General features: G+C 35.2%; 2 protein-coding genes across 51 annotated transcripts in view; both read left to right on the top strand.

The window, feature by feature from the left end:
- vdac2 (voltage-dependent anion channel 2) overlaps positions 1-25729 on the top strand; it is a 732443-nt gene that overhangs the window by 609153 nt on the left and 97561 nt on the right. The gene's annotated exons all lie outside the window — the stretch shown is intronic.
- marchf8 (membrane-associated ring finger (C3HC4) 8) overlaps positions 1-25729 on the top strand; it is a 259188-nt gene that overhangs the window by 174176 nt on the left and 59283 nt on the right. For all 50 annotated transcript variants that reach the window (XR_015505343.1, XR_015505341.1, XR_015505340.1 and 47 more), the window contains 1 exon segment: positions 14592-14642. Coding sequence is in view for 26 of the 50 variants with exons in the window: in NM_001161435.2 (NP_001154907.1) it covers positions 14592-14642 (51 nt within the window). In the remaining 24 variants the exon portion in view is untranslated.

The following is a 25729-nucleotide window of genomic DNA, read 5'->3' as shown; positions in this document are numbered from 1 at the left end:
TATGGTTTATATACATAACTATGGAGTACTAAAAATGTTTTCTTTTTAATCTTTTTGAAAATTAGTCAGTAACATTAAAACAATAACACTTGGAAAAGTCACCCAAAATAAATTGCAAAAATGCATAAATTATTTATAATAATTATTAAAATAATTCTTTACATTTATATAGTGCTTTTCTAGACACTCATAGCGCTTAACACATTTTTTGGGGAATCTCCTTAACCACCAGTATTTACTGTACAGCAAATAATAACTGCAGCAAGGTTTGCTTCACATTTACTAGCAATTTGAAAACATGTTGGTCTCTATCGATTTATAGTAAATTCTGGATAGTTTGCTATTCTTCTGAACTATTTTCTGCTTCAAAACATGTATGGATGAAGAGGGTGACTTCTAATGTGTAACAAGCAAGTGTTTGACATATTTAAAGTCTATTCAAGTTCACCATACCAAGTCTTCGCAAAAAGTACACTACACATAGGCCTAATATTATTATTGTTGTTGTTGTTGTACCATATGGTTGAGAATAAACAATAATATTAGCCTACTCTTATTTAGGCATGGGACGATAACCATTTTCAAGGTATACCGCGGTTTGGAAAAGGTTTTAAAACCGTCAACATTTTCTGTAATACCGTTCCTAATGTATGTCTAATGTTACTTTTTTTTAGGACAACAATGTCTCCAGCAGATAAGATCTCCAAAGATGCTGTTTTAAATTGTAAAGAAATCTGTTTCCAAACCACGGTATACCTTGAAAATAGTAGGAAGGATGTATGACTCCTCGTTGCAGAAAGGCTTGAAAAATGTCAACAGTTGGGAAAGTTCTTACTGTAGTAAGGGAAATCTTATTCATTCTTGTCTGTCACTGTGCTGTTTATCTACGTGAAGGCTAACACGCACGTGGGAATGGTGGGTGGGGAGAACCATCTTATTTGCATTAAAGGCACAGGCAATAAAAACAGCTACAATGTGATAATGGCTCAAATTTCTGGACTTTTAAACTATAATAAATAATCTGATGGGTGTTTTGAGCTGACACATTGTGGAGACAAAAAATACTTATCTTAAATCTTAAAAAAAGGGGTAAAATAGATGACATTTAACAAATTTGTATTTACAGTGTAGTTGTGCTCCCAATATTAGGAAAATCAAAAGTTGATGAAGTGAACAGAAGTGTGTAGCCCAACATGACAAGATTATTGAAGTAAATGTCCCCCATTCATTCATTCATTTTCTTGTCGGCTTAGTCCCTTTATCTATTCGGGGTCGCCACAGCGGAATGAACCGCCAACTTATCCAGCAAGTTTTTACGCAGCGGATGCTCTTCCAGCCGCAACCTATCTCTGGTAAACATCCACACACACATACACACACACACACTCTCATACACTACGGACAACTTAGCCTACCCAATTCACCTGTGCCGCATGTCTTTGGACTGTGGGGGAAACCGGAGCACCCGGAGGAAAGCCACGCAAACGCAGGGAGAACATGCAAAATCCACTCAGAAACGCCAACTGAGCCGAAGCTCGAACCAGCGACCTTCTTGCTGTGAGGCGACAGCACTACCTACTGCGCCACTGCTTCGCCCTATTTCCTTCATTTGCATGTTAAAAACTAAAAATCTTACACACGACAATGAGATGAACATCGTTTCCTCAAGTTTCTGTGGCTCAAATGACACAAAGGCGAGACTTAAGTTGGACTGAAGATGCCAACCTGAACTAATTCCGTGTAGTCTGAGAGAAGGAAGAGGAAACATTTATTCAGGAGCCCGATAAGAGCAGACAGAAGCCACAGAGACTGCTGTCATCTTCTCCGATTCTGCCCAGCACTCTCCTTTAGAAGCCTGACAGTGTTATCTGAGGTTTATGTTAACATCGGCTCATTGGGATGGATTGGGTGCATTATTTGAGCGTGCTCTGAGTGATTGTATATGCCTCAAACTTCACTGTGTGCTTTTTCTCCTCTAATCGTCCCTGTCATATTACATTCAAGCACCAGGCATGCGTTTGTCATCTCATTATATTAGCTGTGCACTCATGGCAACCTTGCAGTCTGGCTCATTATTCTGGATCTGCCCACACACTTGATCAAGCCTGCAGATCCATAACAACAACGTATTAGCACTTCATTTCTGCTGTTGCCATTTACACAGCCGCGCACCTGAAGCACTTGTAAACATTACATGTACGGCTATGGCTTCTGTTGATGTGTTTCAAGCACACCATAGGCTATTTTTAAATCATTTATAAGGGCATCCTCTATTTAGTTTTATTCCTGACTGACTTTAGTGTAGCGTTGCTGTTTGATTAAGAATAAAAAGTCTACTTTCAAGTTACTTGACGTTATGCATCAGTAACCTGTTGCTGAACTTTCTCAAACTATAATTTTCTTTTAAGAACATACATATCACATTACACACATTACAATGTTCTGAATTTAACCCATGTGTGCTGTTTGTGATTTAATCCATTCTGAGAAGATTTAGGGCCTTATCTTACAACACCCGGCGCTATATATATATATATATATATATATATATATATATATATATATATATATATATATATATATATATATAGTACAATTAGGTGCAAGCTGTGTTTGGCGCGATTTCTGGCTATTTACAGACCAGTGCAACCCTAATTTTCACGTTTTGTGCCACATTGTTTAAATACCAAATCCATTCGCTCCACTATGTGGTCTCATGGGCATTCTGGTCTAAAGAGGAGGTGTGTTAAGACGCATTGTAGCTGTTGCTATTTTAGGAACACTCACCAACTGAAAGCTGGTCTTAAGTCCAGTGCAGAGCATGTTAGTTATGCGCCTATTCAGGTGCAAATGCTTAAACATTGCTTAATACACAGAGGATGTACAGCAATACACAAATATCTTTACAAATTAATCAAATTATAGAATTAAAATGTTACAAATATTATTTTGTACATAAGTATAAAAAACCCTGCCTCCATGCCTTGATGCTGGGGTGTTTTTTTTTTCCAGTTTATTCATTACAATTAGCATTTGTATAATGTTATTATTATAAGCAGTGTTTATTAAATGCTAATTTGTGTTTATTTTATTATTAATATTTTAATAATTAATATTTTTTATTATTTAATATTTATTATTAATATTTTAATATTATTAATTATTTTATTTATTCGTTTGCTGGAAATTAGAACTGAATTTAGAAATACTTTTGAAACAAATCTTTGCGCATAACAAACCAAATTAAATATGTAGGCTAATGGTTGTCTTCAGTGGAGTGCGTACAACAGAGTTTCCTTATCCTGGAAAGTCAAAGAGTAAAGAGGCCGAATGGAGGAGGCTCAATGTTTATCCTCACGCTGCAGATCATCTGTTTAACTGTTTTCTTGCTAGTGAATCATTCAGTTTTTACACGTTCAAGTTCCACCATGTAAATAGCAAATGCGCCATGGCACAACGCAACTAACTCTTAAAATGAATGGGAGATGAGACTCTGATTGGTTTAATGGACGCTATGCTCAAAACGCACCCATAAATCATTAAAAGAACAAGCATAACCCTGTTAGACCATGCGCCACAGCACAAAGCATATTTTTCCATCTTTAAAATAGCAAAAGTTTATTCGGATGCCATGCGCTTTAGACTTTGCATTTAGATTGTTAAAATGGAGTCCTTAGAGTCCTAATTTGACCACAATGTTCTCTGTGTTTTAGAAAATGGAATGATTTTTGGTGACAAATCTTATATTTTGATACATTGTTACCTTGGAATTATAAGGTTCTATCTGTGTTGTGAATGATTTTGAGATATTGAGCTTCAAAGTTTTTGTATTCCTTATAATAAACAGTATGTGTGTAACATTTGTTTTTTAAATAAAAAGTCTTAATGTAAACAACTTATAAAAAACATCCCATAATGTAAAGAAGTTGTCATTTAAAAAGAATACGTCAATAACTCAATTTTGACAAAAATTTCAGATAGAAACTTATAGTTCTAGGGTGACGGCAAATTTTGGGAAAATGCTTTAAAAACTTATATAAAACAGTTAAAAAATATATACTCTTTACTACCCTTTTGTTATATATGTGGTTTGTGGTCATGGCTTTGCAATCAAAAAATATTGTTGCAGTGGAATGGCAAAAACAGTCACAAACATAACGAAAGGGTAGTCAATTTGTAACAGTAATAAACAGTTCACAAGGATAATTCTCTTTGCAGTTTGGTTGTGTAAGTATAGCATGATTTCATAAGTGCTGTTTAACCATTAACCATAATGATTAATCTCGTACATAATAAAAGCTTATATTTACATAATACATTACATAATATATGCAACACACACATACATGTATAAACTTAAAAAATATTAGCATTTATTAATATTTATATATAGAATATGCATAGTACATGGAAGAGTGTAATCATACATAACAAACATAAACAATATAGTACATTTAGCATTGATTAATTCTAAAAATGTACATAAAGGTGAGGGTATGTGAATGATGAATTTAGTGTGTGTGTGTGTGTGTGTGTGTGTGTGTGTGTGTGTGTGTGTGTGTGTGTGTGTGTGTGTGTGTGTGTGTGTGTGTGTGTGCGTGCATGTGTGTGTGCGCGTGCTTGTGTAAGGGTTAATGTTTTATTTTTTATTATTGTAATAAGTTACTGAGGCACTGTTCTTTTCTGTCACTCACTTCTATTTAAAGAAGCACATGATTTTATGCTTTCCAACCAAAAAGGGATGTTTACATCATGATGTAATAAAGTCAATAAGCTAATTTGAGCTGAAACTTCACAGACATCTTCTTGGGACACCTGAGACTTCTAAAAAGTGCATAGTATGAGCATTTTAAAGTCATTTTAAAGCGCTGCCTTGTTGTGTTGTGAATCGTGAAGCACCAAAAGCAGGACACAACAGTGTTAATTTGTTGATCCATGCAGAATGGATGGTGCCAAGCATGATGAGACCATCTAGAGTGTGTTTGTTCATGATTTGCCCACTAGATTGTGTTGCTTAGGACAATCTGAACACCGCTGTGAGAACCAGTTTGCAGTGCCCATTTACCAATTGTGACCCATTTTCAGTCTCTGTTATGAAAGCCTGTGGGGGAACCGCTAATGACTTTAGATTGTCAGGGCTGCTGGATTTGGTTTCAACAAGCTAAGTGTTGAATTTGCTGTACATTAACACTCAAAGTTTTGGGTTTAGTAAGATACGTTAGTAATAGTGCATTGAATTGATCTGAAGTGGGAGTAAAACATTGATAATGTTGGAATAGATTTTAAACAAACATTTTATAAATAAACCACAACTGTGTTTGACACAACAGTGCAATATAATAATACAATACAGTGCTTTCCACCGGTTTGAAATATACTTACCTTGGTAGCCGGGTTGAAACAAACTTTTTTCCAATGGCACATGGTTACCTACAGTAGGTGACATTTTAATACACTGATTACCACCGTGCCTTGTACTGCTGCCGCTATAAAAGAGTAAGAACTTGTTTTTTAGGTATGATCGCAGTTTGTGACTATGCATGCCCCGGGGGCACAAAGGGATGGCGTGCAAACGGACAGAAATAGCCTACAGATGTGGCCACGCTTGATTCAGCTACATCGATGCCTTGGACGGCTGAGTTTCTTTCTTTCTTTGTTTTGTAGATAATTAATACATATTTGTATTCAAATATGAATACAACAGAAAGATATAAAACTTTACAAATTGCATGTCCACTTTAGAGGGCTCAACACAATTTCATAGATCTAGATAAAGTAGCCTAAGCTATGGTAAAATCATTTAAAGACATACAAATATCGAAGAATCATTCATTCATTTTCTTGTCGGCTTAAGCCTGATTTATACTTCTGCGTCAAACACCGGCATATGCTATGGCGCTGACGCATAGCCCTTCGCCGTGGCCATCGCCGTCACTGACGTGCACCTCTCAAAAAATGTAACTACACGTCGCAACGACGCGTAGCGTAAGCTCTGTGATTGGTCGGCTTGGTAGCGCTGACGAGTCTGGGCGGGACCGAGAGCCGCGCGAGTGATTGTTTACAAGTGTGGAGTCCCGTGAAGGAGCTCCGGATGGAAAGTTTTGTTTTGTGTTTACCTCATAGTTAAAGTTGTTGCACGTCTGCCGGTTCCTGCCTCAAAATGAGCGAGTTTGAGCCACTTGTACATCCCGGAAGTGTTCAGGAAATGCAAAAAAGTAGCGAAGAAACTCGACACAGAGGAACATTTAAACCTCACTGCCAACTAGCGTTTCGGAAGTGTTAATGCAGACCGACAGAGACAGCGCACAGAAGTATAAATGCACAGCCACGCGCGTTGCCTGCGCCGTGGGTTACGCCGGTCACCAGACGCAGAAGTATAAATCAGGCTTTAGTCCCTTTATTAATTCGGGGTCACCACAGCGGAATGAACCGCCAACTTATCCAGCACATTCTTTACACCCTTTTTTATGCCCTTCCAGCTGCAACCCATCTCCGGGAAACACACACACACACACACACACACACACACACACACACACACACACACACTCATACACTACAGACAATTTAGCCTACCCAATTCACCTGTACCACATGTCTTTGGATTGTGGGGGAGGAAGGAGGAAACCCACGTGAACACAGGGAGAACATGCAAACTCCTCACAGAAACGCCATCTGAGCTGAGGTTCGAACCAGTGACCCAGCGACCTTCTTGCTGTGAGGCAACAGCACTACCTAATGCCCCACTACGTCGCCAATATCAAATATAATAATAAAATTCAATAAACCAATATAAAACAAACAAAAGCTATAATGATTTAGGAATATACAGTATAATTTAAATGAATTAAACCGTTTTAAGCTATTTTGAACTTTTAATTTTACAAAGGCCCATCTGAAAAAAAATTTGATATTTTCTAAAAACAATAAACAACAGTGTATAATTTTATTAATTTATAATATTATTTAGAAAGTATTTGGATGCGATGATATTAATCTAATCGTGCAAACAGTGTTTTTTGTGTGCTTTTTTTTTTAACCAACAGATTGGGAAAAATTGTAGGTAAAAATGTGTTCTATGACATCAAACGTGTTTATGGCCTCTAATTTATTTATTAATGACATTTTTTTTGTTATTTAGAAAAAAATATTTATCAAGTCTGATTTGTAATCAAATATTAGTGCATGTAGAGACCCTGCCTTGTATATCTGTTTGTGGAAGTGTTCAGAGCAGCTGGAGAATGTGCTTCTTCTTGGGTGTGTTTGGAGGGCTCTCGTTTCTCTCCAGTGGGCTCTGAAAAGCTGATAATGACTTGCCGTTTCTTATTTCTAGCCTTTTCACAAATGCAAATCCTTCATGCAAGGCAAACTGTGTTGTCACTGACTTAATAATAACAGAATAATACAGATATCTGCAAATATTCAGTGTACCACATACTGTAAAAAATAATGCTGGGTACCACGTGATTACTTCATGTTATCCCAACACAAATCAATTAAGTTAAAGTTTTACAAATTTAAGAGGATGGAACATAAACCAATTAAGTTAAGTATAGATTGGGATGATCAAATCTGTTTTTATCTAGTCACCAGGGCATTTGCATAAATTATTATACAGAGCAAAAATAGAAGTCAAATAAACAATGCTTCATGTTTTTTGGACAGTCTTGCAGTATTCAGGTACAGAAATTGAATTAAAATAACATCGTAAACATTATAAAAATGATTTAAATATAATAATAATAATATCTTTTTTATTGTTTAATAAATCTTTTAAATCCTGTCATGTATTGCGGATACGCACATTGTGATTTTGATGCTTAAATAAAAATATTGTTCAGCCCTACTTCAAATAGGCCTAAGCAGTGACATATTTTGATTATCTCCACTACACTCAAAAACTGCTTATTTAAAATGAACTGAAACAACACAATTTTTAAGTGTATGTTTGAGACATTTTAATTGTTTTATATTTAAGCTACTTACAAATTTGCTAAAACTAATAATTTAACTTTTATGTTGTCTCAATTGTGAGGAATAGCAAATTTTAGTGTACACGCATAACAATGACATTTGCTATTTGTTCAAGCTACTTATTAATAAATAAATATTATTATTAAATATATATATAAAATATTAAATAAGAAAACACAATTCTTTTCTTTTTTTAGCACAACTTAATTGTTTTATGTTCAATCTACTTAATTTGTAAAAACTATTAAGATTGATCCCCTCATGTTGTCCCAAGACAAATTGATTTGATGGAACCCAATATTTTAGAGTGTACACTCAAAACAATGATGTTTGCTGTTTGATCAAGTTACTTATTTATTAATAATTGAGGTGAAACAACATCATTCTTGACTTCTTTGGGCCAACTAAATTGTTTTGTTCAATTCACTTAAAAATTATTAAAACTGATATTTACCTTAATTCCTTTATGTTGTCCCTACACAAATTGATTGTGTGGAACCCAACAATGACATTTGCTGTTTGTTCAAGCTACTTATTTATTAATAAATAAGGTTAACTTGAGCACTTGATGTCATCCCAACCCAAATTGATTTAGTGGAACCAAACATTTTATACAGTGTCTACTCAAAACAATGACGTGTGTTGTTTGTTTAAGCTACTTATTTATCAATAAATAGGTGAAAATTCAATTCTTTACTTTTTGGGGGGGCACAACAAAATAGTTTTACGTTCAATCAACTTAAAATTTGCAGAAACTAATAAGTTAACTTGATTTCTTCATGTTGTCCCAACACAAATCAATTGTCTGAAAGCCAATAGTTTTTTTTGTTTTTTTTTTTACAGTGTACACTCAAAACAATGACGTTTGCTGTTTTTAAGCTACTTATTTATTAATAAATGAGTTGAAACAACACAATTCTTGACTTTTTTGGGGGCACAACTTATTTGTTTTATGTTCAATCTTGTTAAAATTTGTAAAAACTAATAAGTTAAATTAATTCCTTCATGTTGTCTCAGCACAAATTGATTTTGTGCAAACCAACATTTTATACAGTGTATATATAATACGTGTTGCCTACAGCAGGTTTTCTGCGTTGAATGGTACTGCTAGACGTCAAGCTAACACAAAAAGCATTATAAAAGCATCATAAAAGTGGTCCATTACATTTGTGGGTGTTTTTTTCTGAAGCCAAATGTTGTGTAACACTGACTGTAATGGGTGTTATTCGTTGAAAGCTCTCAAATCAAATATGTTCATGTTAGAATGCACTTCCTGAGGTTTGACGTCAACGGCACCAACATTGTTACTTCTCAACCTTCACCAACGTCAAGTTCTGCTTTTAAAATCAGCTTCACGTCCAGCAGTTTTTTCACAGTTTGAAGAGAGTGGTTTTATTTTCTTTAGATTTAATTGATTTATTCAATCTGTGATTAAAACATCAAATCATCTACCCATTAAATTTCTCATAGACATGTTTAAATCCGTTTTTGATAAGAGGACATTTTAGATGACCTGTTGTGCTTGTAAATAAGACAATACCTATTACTGTAGCAAATCATGTTACTGATTACTGTAGTGAGTAATGCGGAGGGTGTTTTAAGAGTGATATAATTTAGGCAAGACCAGGTTGTCTAGTGTGAGCTTTGCCAGCCCTGATGTGTCACACAGAGAGATAAGAGACTAACACAGTTGAGTCTGCTGAGAGAGAGAGATAACATTTTACAGTTAACTTTCTGTCTCTCTGGAGAACTTTGACCTGACTTCTACTTGTTTTCTCATATAACATAAATGGTTCACTGTTAAGGCAATTATACCATAGTATTGTTAGCCTTTTGAGTCTACTGCTGTATTTATATTTGACATTTTGTTTTTGCTGTACATAATTATCTAGCTGTTTTTCTTCCTGTTTTTTATTATTTTATTTTGACAATATTGGCCATAGCTTAAAGCATATTCTAAAATATAAATAACTAGGCCTATTACAATAATCAATATATTAACTTATCGCACAACACATGGACATGACCTCAATAATTTTTGGCAATGCAGTACATATCGCCTATACATATAAACCAGTTCTAGCCATGTTTTGGCTGATAGCGCAGCCATATTATCTCTATTGCATGTATCAGTATGGTTAAAAAAGCTTTTTTATTTGATTAAATATTTGCTATAAATGACTATAGTATATTTTCATCGGTACCTGATGAATGAAAATATTTTTGTTACTTTTTCGAGTTCTTTCTGGGAGTTTCTTTCAACCAAGGTTATTATAGTTAAAGCAAACAAACGGAAAAACGAAAACTAGAATTGAAAAAGTATTTACATTTAACTGAACTAAAAAAAAAACTAGAACTAACTGAAACTATTGTGTAATTACAAAACTAACTGAAACTAACTAAAATTAAAGCGAAAACATCCTTCGTTTTCCTATTCGTAAATGCATTTAATACATAATCCTTTTAAAAGTAAATCTATTTACTTCGCCATGCCAGTTTTACGCCAGGTGTTTGAGCCGAACAGCACCTTAGAGCACCTCTGACTCTGACTCGAAATAAACCAATTTCCTGAGTTATTCGGTTAATAGAACAGTACACTGAGATCGGATTTGAGAACGAGTGAACTCCTAATAATGCACGTGTGATTCAGTGAACTGAACACAAACAGTACATGACAGCCTGTTGTGACTGAACTAAACTTGAACTACTGCAGTGCAGGTAAACCAAGGGCTTAAATAAGAGGATCTGGTGAAATGTACATTTTTTTCACAACAGAAAGTGGTAATGGTAATTAAATAAGTGAATCATGCTTCAGTTGGGTTGCAAAACGTTACTTTTAAGAAACTTTTCAGATCATGGTGATTTAACTGACTGACATTATAATTGCTGACTACTTATTTTTGGTATGTTAAGCCCTAACAGGGGAGGATTGTCACAAAAGATCCTTGCAAACATATTGAACAGTACTTAGACCTGCTATCTTGTGGGCTGTTGTATTTGAATTTGAGGATAGGTAGATGCTAGTGTTTGTGTCCTCTGAATACAGGTTTTAAAAATATATTGTTGGTTGAGTTATTATACAATGTTCAGATGATTTTGTATTTTGCACCTAATAAATATTTTAATGTAAAAAAAACTAAAACTAATAAAAACTAAACTAAAACTAAGCAATTTCACAATGTAGAAACTAATAAAAACTAGTATATCTACTAAAAAGCATGATTAGCTATTAGCATGATTTGCAGTTTCAATATTTGTAATTTGGAATCTACTTATCAACTATTTAGAATTATGTATTTACTTTATTTTAGTTTTCCCTAACAAGTTTTAGTAATTAGGGAAAAACTCCAAACAAGGATTGCAACAAATACAGTAGATTTTAGTAAATACCTTTATTCTACAGCACCAGCTAATCCTGTGATTTGAATCATTTTGACCTATGGACTTTGTGTGAAAATGAGCATCATCCCTTCATGTGAAACAAAAGATGACTTTGGATGAACTGTTGTTATTTGTAGCGTGGCTGAAACTCTCGTCAATAACAGAACGGCAGTAACCGGCAGGGATTTGGCACCAGATCTCCTCCGCGGCATTTCCATAGTAACAGAGACAGGAGTAAAAAAGCACAGGAACGATTAAAGATGAAGAGTATGTCCTTCTGCTGCCGCACATGAGTTCAGAGAGAAAACAATGAGCTCTCACACTCTCACCCACTCGCTAATCATGCCACATTGTGCCAAAGGGCTCTTTGTTGCACAGCTTTGCTGTGCCATGCACTGATATTAGTACAATTTCTGCCTTATAATTCACACAGGACTGGAAATGCTAGACTAGTGTATGATGGTTCTCTTTTTTTGTTGTTATTCTGAATGTTGCGCTGTTGGGTTTTTTATGCAAGGCTGTAGGCATTTACATTAGTTAGGTGAATGAAGCTTTCAAGTCCACAACTGAGTCATATTTGGTTATAAAAGAAGAAAAAAAAATCTAAGAAAATTTCAAGGTTTAGAGTTTTTAAAGATCCTTTAAGGGAAAGCTTTTTTATTTAAATCATCTTTTCCCTCTTAAATGATCATATGTGCCTCTTTAAAGAAATTGTATAGTAATTAATCAGCAACAAGATTACTTAACTCTTTCACGCTTACGATCACACCTTGGCTGGTGCCTGAAACATACAATCACACCGGTGTGATTGGAACATTCAGAGCACATGTCATCAACTGCCAAAATTCTAATCTGATGGCGTGCGCTGAGGTACAGAAAGAGGTGCACAGCTTAAGTTTTGAGATATTCAAATACACATAACTACAAACAAAAGATACCATTTTAAAGGCTTGAAACCTTCATGCGATCGTTGCTAGAAGGAATACAGCTGCGGATGGAAGTTAACAAGAAGTATTTATGTTATTTATTTAATTACGTATTAATTATTCTTTATTAGTGTCTACCCCTATCTCATCAATAATCCCAATCCTCACGGTAATGTGAAAATATTATTTAATGTTGTACACTGTCACAAGAATTGACGTGAGTTTCCTCAGCTGTATCCCATCTAGACCATACCCTCCCCCTGCAGCACAGACTAAACATGTTGGCACCCATTACCTGTCATATAACAAATAATAAATCATCTTTTCCTCCTGAAAGGGTCATAAATGCCTCTTGAAGAATTTGTAAAGTCCTTAATCAGCAACAAGAATGCTTAACCCTTTCACATGTACAATCACTCCTTGGCTGGTGCCTGAAACATATGATCACACCGGTGTGATTAGAACATTCAGAGCACACGTCATCAACTGCTAAAACTCAAATCTGACGGCGTGCGCTAAGATACACAAAGAGGTGCACAGCTTAAGGTTTGAGATATTCAAATACACATAACTACAAACAAAATATACCATTTTGAGGTTTTTAAAATACATGAAGATGTCTTCAGAGACTAGAATTTTTCTTTATGTATTTCGAAAGAAAATTACGAATAAACATAAATTCAGCAGCTCGAATCTTTCCTGGGGTCATTGCTAGAAAGGATACAGCTGCATTTAGAAGTTAATAAAAAGTATTTATATTAATTATTAAATTGCACATTAATTGTATTTTATTAGTGCCTACTTGTACCTCAACACTAAACCCAACCTTAATGGTAATGTGAAAATATTTTTTATGGGTGTACACTGCCACAAAAATGTACTGAGTATCCTCAGCTGCATCCCATCTAGAATGAACATGGTGGCACCTGGTACTAGTTGTATAACAAATAATATGACTATTATTATGCTGTTTAAAAGACAAAATATATATTCGATCACATAATTGAGAGTCGCAGTATCAGAAATTTCAAGAAATTATTAGAACACTTGTCAATATTTACAGAAAAGGGCAAAAAGAAACAAAATACGATATATACATTGATCATTGGGGCTGGTGGGTCACGAGATAAACTTGACGCGTCCCCATGGGAACTTTAGAACACAATGGATTTTACACAGTGGGTCACCTGGAGTATTTAAAACTCTTGTGCAAAGGTTAAAATTCATCAAAACATGAAAGTAAAGTTAAATTTTTGCAAAATATTTCATATAAATGCTGTTTTGTATCCTAGAACAGGTATTAGGCAACAATTTTTGACATTGACAGCAAAAAGTAGAAGTAATATATTTTTTTTACTAATAAAAAAACCCTGATATTTGAGCAAATCAGACAGTCGCATTTCTGAAATATCTTGTGACATTGAAATATTGGGCTGCTGACAATTCAGCCTTTCTTTGTGTCTTATATTATGCAGATTCCAGTTTAGATTAAATTAAAGTAGAACAAGAATCTCTATTTTTAAGTTCTATTTTTACCTGACACCATGAAACAAGAAAATATGAAACGTATCTGAAAATAAACAAATGAATGGACATCATTGATTTGTAAAAGACATAAGTATTGCTTTGAATTTTTTTCCGTAGTGGGTACATTTTTAAATGGTTCCTGATATGTGTACTTTAATAAAATCAATTTAACATGCCATTCTGCTATATAAAAAGAATAAAAGGGGATTTAAAAGTAGTACATCTCAAGAACAGCAAGAATATGTAAAATGAATTGATTTACCTATGCATAACTTACTTTGAAAAACAAATAACTTACTATCCATTAACAAACCTGTTTAGAAACTACATTATAATTTGTTAATCGGACAAGTGTCCTGTACTGGTGAAATATCAATCGTTTAATCAGTCTGTCTTCAATTCAAAAGTGCTTTAATTTGATTTACATTCATAGCAGGCAAAGCAGTAAACGAATGAGTTTGTCAAAGAAAAAAAGCTGCATTAATATAACAGCTCTTTTACATTAATATAAATAATATACAGCAGGAAAAAAGACATCTCTTCTCAGTGCTTAAGTGTGGAATTAACCGGCTGAGAAAATATAAGGCCATTAATTAACACAGCCGTGTCCTTGAATCACAATAATTGTGTTATGCTATTTCTGTGTAGATATTTCATCCGTATAGAGTCAGTTATTAAAAACACTTCAGCGGTCAGTTTGAGGAAACATGTACTTTAAGTTTCATGGGAATCACTGTAAATGTTATGTTGTACTCAGACTTTTCTCTTTTCTCTCTTCCACAGAATGAGAAGCCGCTTGGTCATTCAGCAAGCAGGTCCAGCAACATTTCAAAGGTATAAAAATCCATTTCCTTTTCCTCATCCACCGAGACGTGAGCATTGCGGGAGGTCTAAACCTGCTGTCTGCAAACACTTTCCTTTCTCTCTGACTTTATTCTGTTTGAGGAACGCACTTCAGACAGAAATATATTTATCTGCCTGATGCAAAGGAGATTGGAAGGACATTTTCTGTGACCTAGTAGCAAATAAAAAAGCAAGGCAGACAGTAAAATATAAATAAATAAACTCAAGAGCTTGTTTAATGCTTGTATAGACGTTTTTGCTAAGGTTTTATTATTTTTCAGGTCAAGGTAGTGTTTTGCTGGCGATTATTTCTCCTATCCACTTTTAAAAGGACATGTTTATCTGTCTGATATTTAATAAAACCATTTACCGTGGGCTTGAATCATTCTATTTGACTGTGGAGATTAGATCTGAATGGCTGTAGGTACTCATTGTCACCATATACTTTATGCTTGGTTTGAGATTTTTTTTTTGTCCCACTTTATATCAAGTGGCCTTGACTATTTTGTACTTGAATCAAAATATAAATACAATGTACCTAATGTTTTCGTAATGCATTGCAGAACACTTGTGGTGGCCTTGTGGTGGGATAAGGGCCAGTTTAGGGACAAGTATGGTGGTTGTGGTAGGTTTATGGGTGGGTTAATGTGTAAGGGATGGTCAACATTGTAATTAAGGACTAAGCACCTGCAGTAGGCCCTATTAGAATTTTCTTCTTCTTCTTCTTCTTCTTCTTCTTCTTATGAAAAAATGTACGTTTGTGGGGTGTGGGTGTGGCAAAATGGCTCTACAGCATCACCTATGCACATTTAACGGAGTGCCCTTTGAGCTATGTTTCACATAAACGAACGAAAATTGGCACACACATCAAACATGCCAGAACCTACAAAAAAGTCTCTTGGAGTGAAAACTCAAAAGATCTAGAGTTCTCGTTGAAGGGCGTGTCCGTGACGCCCTCACAAACTTTGATGTTTCGCCACAAAACAGGAAGTTGTTATAACTCAGGCATGCATTGTCTGATCTGCCTTAAAATCCACACGTATCCAAGAGTCCTGATCAGAACAGGTTTACATGCCAATGTCCAAATACAGTTATAGCGCCACCTGCTGGCAAGAGGACATGACATGTTTTACAGTATAACAAACTTCTACACATTTTATCATCTCAGAACCAAATTAGGGAGGTGTAGTTGAAAAACTCTCCCAATGATATTTTGTGAAAATCTAAAGTTTTCATCGAAGGGTGTGTCAGTGGTGGCCTGACAAACCTCAGTTTTGCTATGGAAAAGCAAGCTGTTGCCCCCCATCCCCTAATCAAGATAATAACTTGATTTATTTTATCTTAGCCATGATGACAGTAAATAATATTTTACTAAATATTTTTCAAGACACTTTTATACAGCTTAAAGTGATGTTTAAAGGGTTAACTCGGTTAATCAGGTAAACTAGGCAAATTATGGTAATTGGGCAAGTTACTGTATAATGATGGTTTGTTCTGTAAGCTATTTGACCTTAAAATGGTTCATAATAACTTAAAAACAGCTTTTTTTCTTGTCGAAATAAAACAAATAAGATTTTCTCCAGAAGAAAAAATATTATCAGACATACTGTGAACATTTCCTTGCTCTGTTAAACAAAAAATGTAAAGGGGGGCTAAATAATTCTGAATTTAACTGTATATATCAGCTTAAATTATTATTGCCCACTGTTCTTTGTCAACCTAAGGCCACCAGGTGGCGATGAGCCCGGGTGCTAGGTACCATTCGTAGCTATAAATGTAATTACAGAAATTACTGCAGATATAATTATATGCAGGTATTTAATCAAGAATAAGTACAATGTGAAAACATGTATTTACTCATTAAGTACATTGTAAATAATTATTTTAGTCAAGTACATATTACTTAAGGCCACTTAATAAAAAGTGGGACCAAGTTTTTGCATTATAGTTGCTGCTACAAACATCTTTTTTTGAATTGATCATTGTGTTCAGGCCTGGCCCTAACCATTTTGGCACCCTAGGCAAGATTTTAGGTGGCGCCCCGTCACATTGCAGTAAATTCCACTGTTAGTGTACAGTCATAAGAAACTAAATAGCTTTTTAATCGACTACATCAGATAAATATGCCAATGCGATTAACATTATTGCTGAATAGATTTAATATCTACACATTTGAATTAGCATTTTGATTAGCAGTCTGTATAAGTTGAGATGTAAAAAAAATATGGGACAACAAATAGCTTCAAATGATATAATACATAGCAAACATAAAAAAAAATATTGACTATAAAATAAGAGGTTTAGCCTATCAAAATCAATGGCCTATACAGAAATTATTTGTATTTGCATATTGATTAAAGTTACTTTACTTATTTAGTGAAGAGCAGCAAATGAATCTCTCATTGTGTTTGGTTTGATAACAGAGGTGTTAATGTAAGAATGCACAGATCTATAGTGAAGCATTCGACTACTTTAGTAACTGTTTGTGCTCATTTAAGAGAAAACTACTTGTGTTTAAAATAAAACATGCAGGACGTTGAAAAAAACAGAAAAAAAATAAGCACTTTTTCGACGGTCCCTTACTGAGAGCTCCACTCAGCGCGAGCTCTCCTGGCTGAATGCATATTGCGGGGGCTTAAACAGAGCATGGTTGTAATGTCGAGCGGGAAAAAAAAAAAAAAAGCTGTGAAATATCCAGCTTTGTCTTTTTGTTGGAAACACTTTAGATCTTTTTAGGGTAAGAAGTTTTTGATTTATTGCCGTCTATAACTGAATGTGTCAGGAATATGGAAAACAAAACCAACTTAACCGCGCTCATTTCTGGTGCCACCCTGGATGTACAGCCCCCTTAGCATTTGCCCTTACAGTCCATGCCATGGGCCGGCCCTGATTTTATTTAAAGGTATAGTTCATCCAAAACTGAAAAGTTTATATTTAAAAATTAAAAACAACTATTTAGTCTTCCTCAAGTGGCCCAGAACCTTTATGAGTTCCTTTTTTTATTAAAAGATATTTTAAAGATTATTAAAAACCGGTAAAAATGTATACTCGTAGTATAAAAAACCCCAATACTATCATATTTGTTTTAAATTTAAACCTCCTAGTTCGAACCTCGCAGGATTAAAATTCAGAATAAAGTGCATGAGCTCTGGGTAACTGGTTTAATTTTGGATGGGAGCGGGCGGTCTAACAATATTGTTCCCGACTCCTGAGCAAGCGAGCACTCGTATGTATGTGTGTGATGCTGCATTTAACTTGTTTGTTGCTGTGTGTTTGTGTTTGTGTGTTTTTGTGTGTGTGTGTGTGTGTGTGTGTGTGTGTGTGTGTGTGTGTGTGTGTGTGTGTGTGTGTGTGTGTGTGTGTGTGTGTGTGTGTGTGTGTGTATACAGACCTCTTGTTATAGGCTGTCTGGACTCTTTATAGCTGGGTGGTTTTTGGTTTTGTTCTCCCCCTGCTCGTTAGTGGGAACGGGCGTGGCGGGTAGAAAATGGGACAGGGTGGGCAGCAGAAGAACAAACGCTGAATATAAGCGGTAGCGGTCGGGTTCTGGGCTAAAACCTGGCAGGAGCGGGATTCAAAATTTAGTCCCGCACAGATCTCTAAATCAAACTCTAAATGCCTCGTGGCAGGCGCAAACTGTCACAAAAGATTGCTGAAATTGGAGCCTGGGCATGCGCAGAAGGACTGCATGATGGAGCCAGAGGCATAGCCACGGAATTGAGCTTCTAACCAAACGCTTGTATGTCAAATCAACCATGCCCCCCAAACTTCTCATTTGACTGCCCATCTGCACTATAACAAAGGCTTGCTAATATAAATATAAGCAACTACATTTAAAAACACATAATGCACGATTTATAAAAAAAAAAAAACGGTGTTATGTCAGCTGTTACAATTTAATAAAAACAATATATGTTGGACTGCAAAATAAATGGTCTTTCATACACTCTAGCCTGAGATAGACTAAAGAGCACACAAAAAACAATTCTTATAACCGGATGTTGGTATTTGTTATTTTCACAGTGATAGAAATGACACTTGTAAAATAAGAACAATATTTTATGAACAACACATATTTAAAAAGGTTTTTATTTTTGCTTGGCAATCAACAAGACCCAAAATATAGCCTACACACCATAGATAACGATTTGCCATGCGGGAACAATCGTGCGTTTAAAAGATAAATACAGCAAGAATTCTAAATATCTACAGGATATTTACACGTGTCATCCCTGCGCTATATAAAATAATCCTTAGCAATCTGTACAATAAACTTAGTATTAATACTTAAATAATGTCTACCAGCTACTGAACATCACTTATTTATTGTTTATCATTTTTTTTGCCTCCGTTTTAATTTGGTTTATTCCATGTCTTAATAATTGGCAAAGAGGACTTTACATTCATTTTAATGTTTATTAGGAGTTTTCAAATGAAAAGCCAATGATAAATGATGTATAGAAATAATATATAACATTTACAGCTATATTTGTTCTATAAGATTTGGTTTGTAGAACATTCATATTTTATAACAGCAAAGTCAGTAGATTAACTTAATAGCATGCTCAATGTTACAGGAGATCAATGTGGAGACGGGCAGCATGGGCTAACATTAGTTTTGTCTTCCTAATTATTATTTAAGACCAATAAAAAGAATTACTGCCAGGTAGTGATCACCAGTATTGTCCCGTCATGGCTAGGCGTGTATCAGCAAACTAATTAAGCCCGATAAAGCCCTGACCTTACAGAATAAACAGTTTTTCACCAGATCCTGTAGATCAGAATGTATAGTTTACTGCTGAACTCATTTTATTGTGGTAAAATAACACAGAAATGGAATAAAAACACTACAATCTCCTTCTGAAGCTCCGACGGTCTGTTTAGAGAAACTGTCAATCACAACTGTCAATCACTGAATCACTGAACAAAGATCTGAACCTATGTCAGCATGGTAACCAGTGCCTTTATTGACCAAATCCATCTTTTGGGAAATTTTATTTGCAAGTGTAAATCATTTTTTATTTGGGCTCAAGTCTCATTCATTAACATGGAGGAGGTGGGCTTTGACTTACTGCAGCCATGCCCCATATATATATATATATATATATATATATATATATATATATATATATATATATTAGGGATGTAACGGTATCAGAATTTCACGGTACGGTAATACCTCGGTATGAATGTCACGGTACGGTATTTATTGAATCATTTACAGGAAAAAAAATTTTTTTGAAAATACTCCAAAAAAGTGCCAAAAGTGTCAATGACATACAAATTAGCCATCTATCTGTTAGCTTTGAAACAGGAACTTCAATTTTAATAACAAAAAATTATTAAACCATGTAAAAAAAATAAAGTTTCAATTTAGTATTGTTAAAAACTCATCACATTTAACATTTAATCACTCACTTAGATAGAGATGGGTTTAAAGGAAAATTATCATATAACTATAATCTGGTAAAAGCTGGTATCTCTGGGTATTTACAATGTCCCCTGCAACAGAAAAAACCCCTCTCATTTGGGACTGAGGTTTCTGGGACAAGAGAGATATGACTTGGCCCATGTTGACAGCAGTGGGGTAACGTTGTGCATTGTCTTTCCCCCACTTGAGAGGACAAACCATGAGTGAGAGAGATCTCTTTGCGGTACAAGTCAATTTCTGCATCAATCTGAACAGTGTGCTGTGTTTCTGCAGTCCCCATGACTGTTATTAGTCGTATTCCCCAACTTGCAGGCACGTGCACACATAGGGCTCAACCTGTGCAGTGTACATGCCCTTTTTAGTCTTGGATAGAAAATGCCCTTCCAAAACGATCAAAAGTGCCCCCGCGACGCGACACAACCTCCGTCCAGTCCAGCCCTTCAGTAGGCGCGCGATAACACCTCTCTTGAGTATGCGCGCTCAACCCCCCCTCGGCGCTTTACAATACGCGCGCCACAACACAGCTGATCAGAACGCGCGCGACAGCACCGCTATTCAGCACGCGCGCGGCGACAACACCCGTTTTAGGTTCGATCATTTCCATCTTTTTTTCATCTCCGCTACTAGCAGCACACTCCATTTCCGCATTACTGGATCTGTAGCGACAACAGACCGCAAAGGATTATGGCCACGCCGGGGCTGATGGGAAATGAAGTTTCAGCTACCTCCCGTTCGCTTCATTCGCCTGAGCAAATTTTCTCAGAAGACCTATAGTTTTACCGAGTCATGCGACTTCGGTAATATCGAAAAAATTTAATATTGCGGTATGACGGTATTTACAATACCGTTACATCCCTAATATATATATATATATATATATATATATATATATATATATATATATATATATATATATATAATATATATATATATATATATATTATATATATATATATATATATATATATATATAATATATATATATATATATATATATATATATATATATATATATTTTATATATATGAAATAAAACCGCGATGAAGTTACGTTCACAGAAAGCAGACACGTGTGATCTCACCCTATTCAAATAAACCCTACCCCGCATTCCTATTGATTTGACTATTTAAAGACACCAAGCTCAATATTAGAGAGAGAGAGTTCATGCTGGGATCATGTCTGTCAGCCACTTTCATTCTAACATGGATCTCTTCCTCTTAGTGGAGATTTGCTGCACTTCTGCGTAACATTGAGCCTCTTAACAGATAAACCCATTACATGAACTAATAGATGTCAGGGTCACCAGCTCCAAGAAACGCTCCAGTGCTTTAACTCCAGACCTTTGGATACTGAGAACTTAAGGTTCTTGCTGTAGCACGTTCAGGCTGTTTTCTTATTTTGTTTGAAGGGACAGTCTAAACAGTTTTATATAACTCTTTATTTTGATGGTCCATTTAAGTATTAGCAGACTGCCTGCTTAATATATGTTGATACTGCTCCTCCAACAAATGGACCATCAAAATAGCATGACCAATATGTTTATAAAATAACAAAAAATGAAAAAATGGCTTTAACGTATTGCTGCACAATATATCACTTCAGCATCGATATTGCAATAGGATCTGCAATGCCAGTTATGGCTTACTGTTGATCAGGAGCTTGTAGATTAATGGTAAAGTTTAACTATTGTGGATTTAAAGTTCATTAATTGCGTTTGTTTTGAGTTTTTTTTTTTTTTAAACATATCAAGTAAGTTTAAAGGATTCTGGCAAAATAAAAAAAATGAAGACTGCCAAGTGTCATTTTACATTACATTTTTTATGTATTAGTGTCCAACTGCCATTACAGGTTGTCTGCAGGCTCTTAAAAAGTATTAAAAGTTGATTAATCAATTATGAGAAAATGAAGGCCCTTAAAATGTGTTAAAGTCTTAATGTCGTTTTTACGAGGTCTTAAATTTTAAGCATTGTCCAGTGTTTGACTCTAATAAAGCATAATTATATTTATTTTCATAATAACATTAACAACGCCGTGCTCAGTCCACACAATTGGTTCGTGCTGGGGTGCGTGCTGCCAAGCTCCTCCATCCGGGTGAGGTCACGAAATTTGCGACAAACTCAGGAAGGTGATTTGAAGCTCTCCACATGTAGTGAAACCATAGAGCGAAACAGATGGCAAAATGGGAAAATGTAAGTTTGCGTACTCCTGGTTGGAGAGAGATAAGCTTAAATAGTGGCTAAAACCTGTCACTAGATTCATTTCCATCCACCTATTTTAAAAAAAAACGGTCGATGGAAACACTACGATGGGCATACGTTTTCAAATGCCCATAAAAAACAAATGTGCTTAACAGAGTAGGATAAACTTTTTATTCGATTAGAAAACATATGCATAAACTACTATGGAAACACTTTTACCGAACAAATTCCAGTATTAAAAAAGTCATGGGATTTTTGTGATGATAAAAATGTTTGTGAATGGACAAACCAGCAGGCTGAGCACATTGTAAAACATCTACAATGTTGCTTTGATGATTCTAAAACACCTCAACCATCTCAGTATTAGTGTTATTATATTAATGACTGTCAGAATCAAGAGCATTTGTGCACTGCATCTCAGGCCTTTACACTACACCATGCGTTCACTGTGTCCGGATTGTCTTCTGAGGTGCAAGTCATTTATTAAATGAGGAAAAGATTCACGTGACTTTTCTTATCGCAGCAAATTCTATTTTTACTGTTGATATTTGGCGCCAGATAATCAGGAAGTGACAATTTTGTTTTGTTTAATTGGTTAAGTTGAAACACTGCTTTTTTCGCACATCTTTTAATTCGCATTGTTGAATGGAAACATTGCTAATGAAAACAACCAGGGCCTACTGTACATATTGTAAAAAGAAAATTAATGTAGCGGCGATGGGGATAAACGCAGTAAAGTCCCACATGCAGGGTGCTAGCCACAAGGCTGCTGTTGGCCACAGAGAACAGCTACAGCTGCTGCCGTCCATCACCAGTTTATATGCACCACCAGCCACACCAATACCCAACACGACAGCTGAACTTGTCAAAACAGCTGTGACAGCAACTAATGGTTTATTAACAACTTTTTAAATTAAAAGTTTGATACTGATTAGAATGATGAGCTCTTAAAAGGTCTTTTAAAAAGTCTTAAAAAGGTATTGAAAATACCTTAAGATTCCTTTATACACCCTGCTTTTGCCCTAATAGGCAAACATAAAAAATGTTTTGTTTGTATGCTTTCCCCCTAAAAATCCAGTTAAAAGTAAACTTTAATAATGTATGCACATCGGCCCCATTAGCCTAGTGGTTAGTGCGTCTACACATAGCACCAAGGTGCTCACGGCGACCAGAGTTCGATTCCCGGCTCTTTGTCTTTTGCCTATCCTTATCTCTGCTCCCCATACTTTCCTGTCTGTAAAATCTCCACTGTCCTATCCCAATAAAGGTGAAAACCCCTAAAAAAATGTTTATAAAAAAAACAAAAAACAATGTGTGCACATGCACTCCACTATAAAACCACCACAAACAATCTAAAATGGTGAATTTTTCACAAAAAGAGATATTCAATCTACCTGCTGAATTATATTTCATATTGAAATACATATCACTAAAAAACAAAATATTGCAATGCCATTTTTTCCCCAATATCATGCAGTCCTACTATAAAGCCCCAGAGTTCATAGAAAGCTTACCTTTGACTGCCTTTTGAAATCTACTTAAATTGTGCACAAGTTTAGATGGACTTTGCACTGAGTGAAAACAAATTAGAAAACGTGACCGCAGAAACAAAACACAGCAAAAATGTGAAAAGTCTGAAACCGATCTGAACAAAGTCCTATCAAAATTTATATACTGTATATTTGCTCGTTTCTTGGGCCTTAAAACAATACAATGTCCCACGTTGCTAAAAACACTATAAGGACACTATTAGGACACGTATTTCACAAAAAAGTATAAATGGGTTGTTTTTGCGTCATTTCAAGCAAATTGGAATGAGCATTATATTGTATATATATTTACAACTCTTTATTAATAAATAACACTACATAATGTAGTATCATTAGTAACTATCATGAACTAATGGTAATTACCATAGTATACTTTAGCCTTTTCTACAGTAAACTATACATATAAACCTCCTCTCCCTCAGTCATTTTTCTGTCAAGGAAATTTCTTGTTTTAGCCTAATTGGTTTCGATTTAGTTTCATCGACTAGATACCAGCCTCACAGCTCCGTGAATGTCGGTGCTGTCACTTATTCATCTGCGATCAGTAAATGTAGCTTGTGTGGACGCTCTTGCGCTACTTTACTAATAAAATAGCTTCGCTTCTGAAAAGCTATTTGATTTATAAAGCAGCGACGCTATCACCATGCTACTGCCCAATACTGTTAATGTGATAAAATCGCTTTGGCCAGAGGAGTCCGTTGGTGCCCTGAATTTTACAAATTGATAACTTTTTGAGTCATAATATATCATTTGAAATGAAAGGGTCTGTTTTTATTTCTGTACACTCATGATAACATCATAGCCATTTGCTTTTATAAAATAAAGAAAGGCTAGCTTACATACATGAACATATGAGGTGTCGAAAGTATTTTAATGGCTGGCAAACAAATTTTGCACTGAATTGTTGTGTATGTGTGCCCCTCTCAGATTTCAGGGTGAATATTTTTTTTTAATTTTCAGCAATGAAATGCATTTTTATCACTCGCCATGGTGTCAGCTTGCAGACTGGTCGTAGTAGCCTAATGCTTTCAGTGGCAGAGAGGATTAGCGTAGCTGTTAGATGTGGTGCACCGCAATCAAATCGAAAAACCAATCAAAAGCATCAGAATAGAAACTGCTTTAATAAATGGCTTTTGCAGAAGGCATCATGCATATTAAAAACAGGCAAAGCAACAGATTAATATTATTCAGCATATGCCAAATTTTTAAAGATTTTTTTTGACGTAACCCCATTTGTAATCTTTAACATTTTCACAAGTAACTGTAATTTAATTACACACATTTCCCAGTAACTGTAACAAATTACTGTTGCATTTATTTTGTAATTAAATTATGTAATGCCGTTACATGTAACTAGTTACTCTCCAACACTGGTTATCATTTGAAAAGTTATACTTGATTAGTTAATACAATTTAAATGTTTTCTGTTTATTTTGAGATATTATTAAATAAATTTGAAAATTACCCATGCTGACTTTAATGTAATATCATTTGGTATATTTACCTTCGCCACACGGCTCTCAATGATATTTTGTTTTTGGTCCTTCATACGAAAAATTTTGGGCACCCCTGGTCTAGAATTACCTGTGCTCCCCTTTCAGCCAACCAGAATCAAGAATTTTTAAAAGACCATGGAAAAATCATATTTATGAAGAAAGCACAACAATATTTAGTTTATATTGTCAGTAAAAATTCAAGATGAACTCTTACTTAAGTCTAGATGGACTTGCTTACGCTTTTAGGAGTTTACTGAAAAGTTGTCTGTATTTGCTTTTGAAGTCTCATGTTGTTGTACATGTTCAATTGAGTGTTTACATGCACCGAGGAGCATCGGGATGATTTGTTCATCCCCACGGAAAGAATTGTCCCATCATTCCAGAGCTCATTTGTCTCCGACAG

The sequence above is a fragment of the Danio rerio genome, chromosome 13 (assembly GCF_052040795.2).
Source record: "Danio rerio strain M-AB ecotype USA chromosome 13, GRCz13ab, whole genome shotgun sequence".
NCBI lineage: Eukaryota > Metazoa > Chordata > Actinopteri > Cypriniformes > Danionidae > Danio > Danio rerio.
The sequence above is the reverse complement of the archived record's forward strand: the minus strand, read 5'-3'. Positions and strand labels throughout refer to the sequence as shown.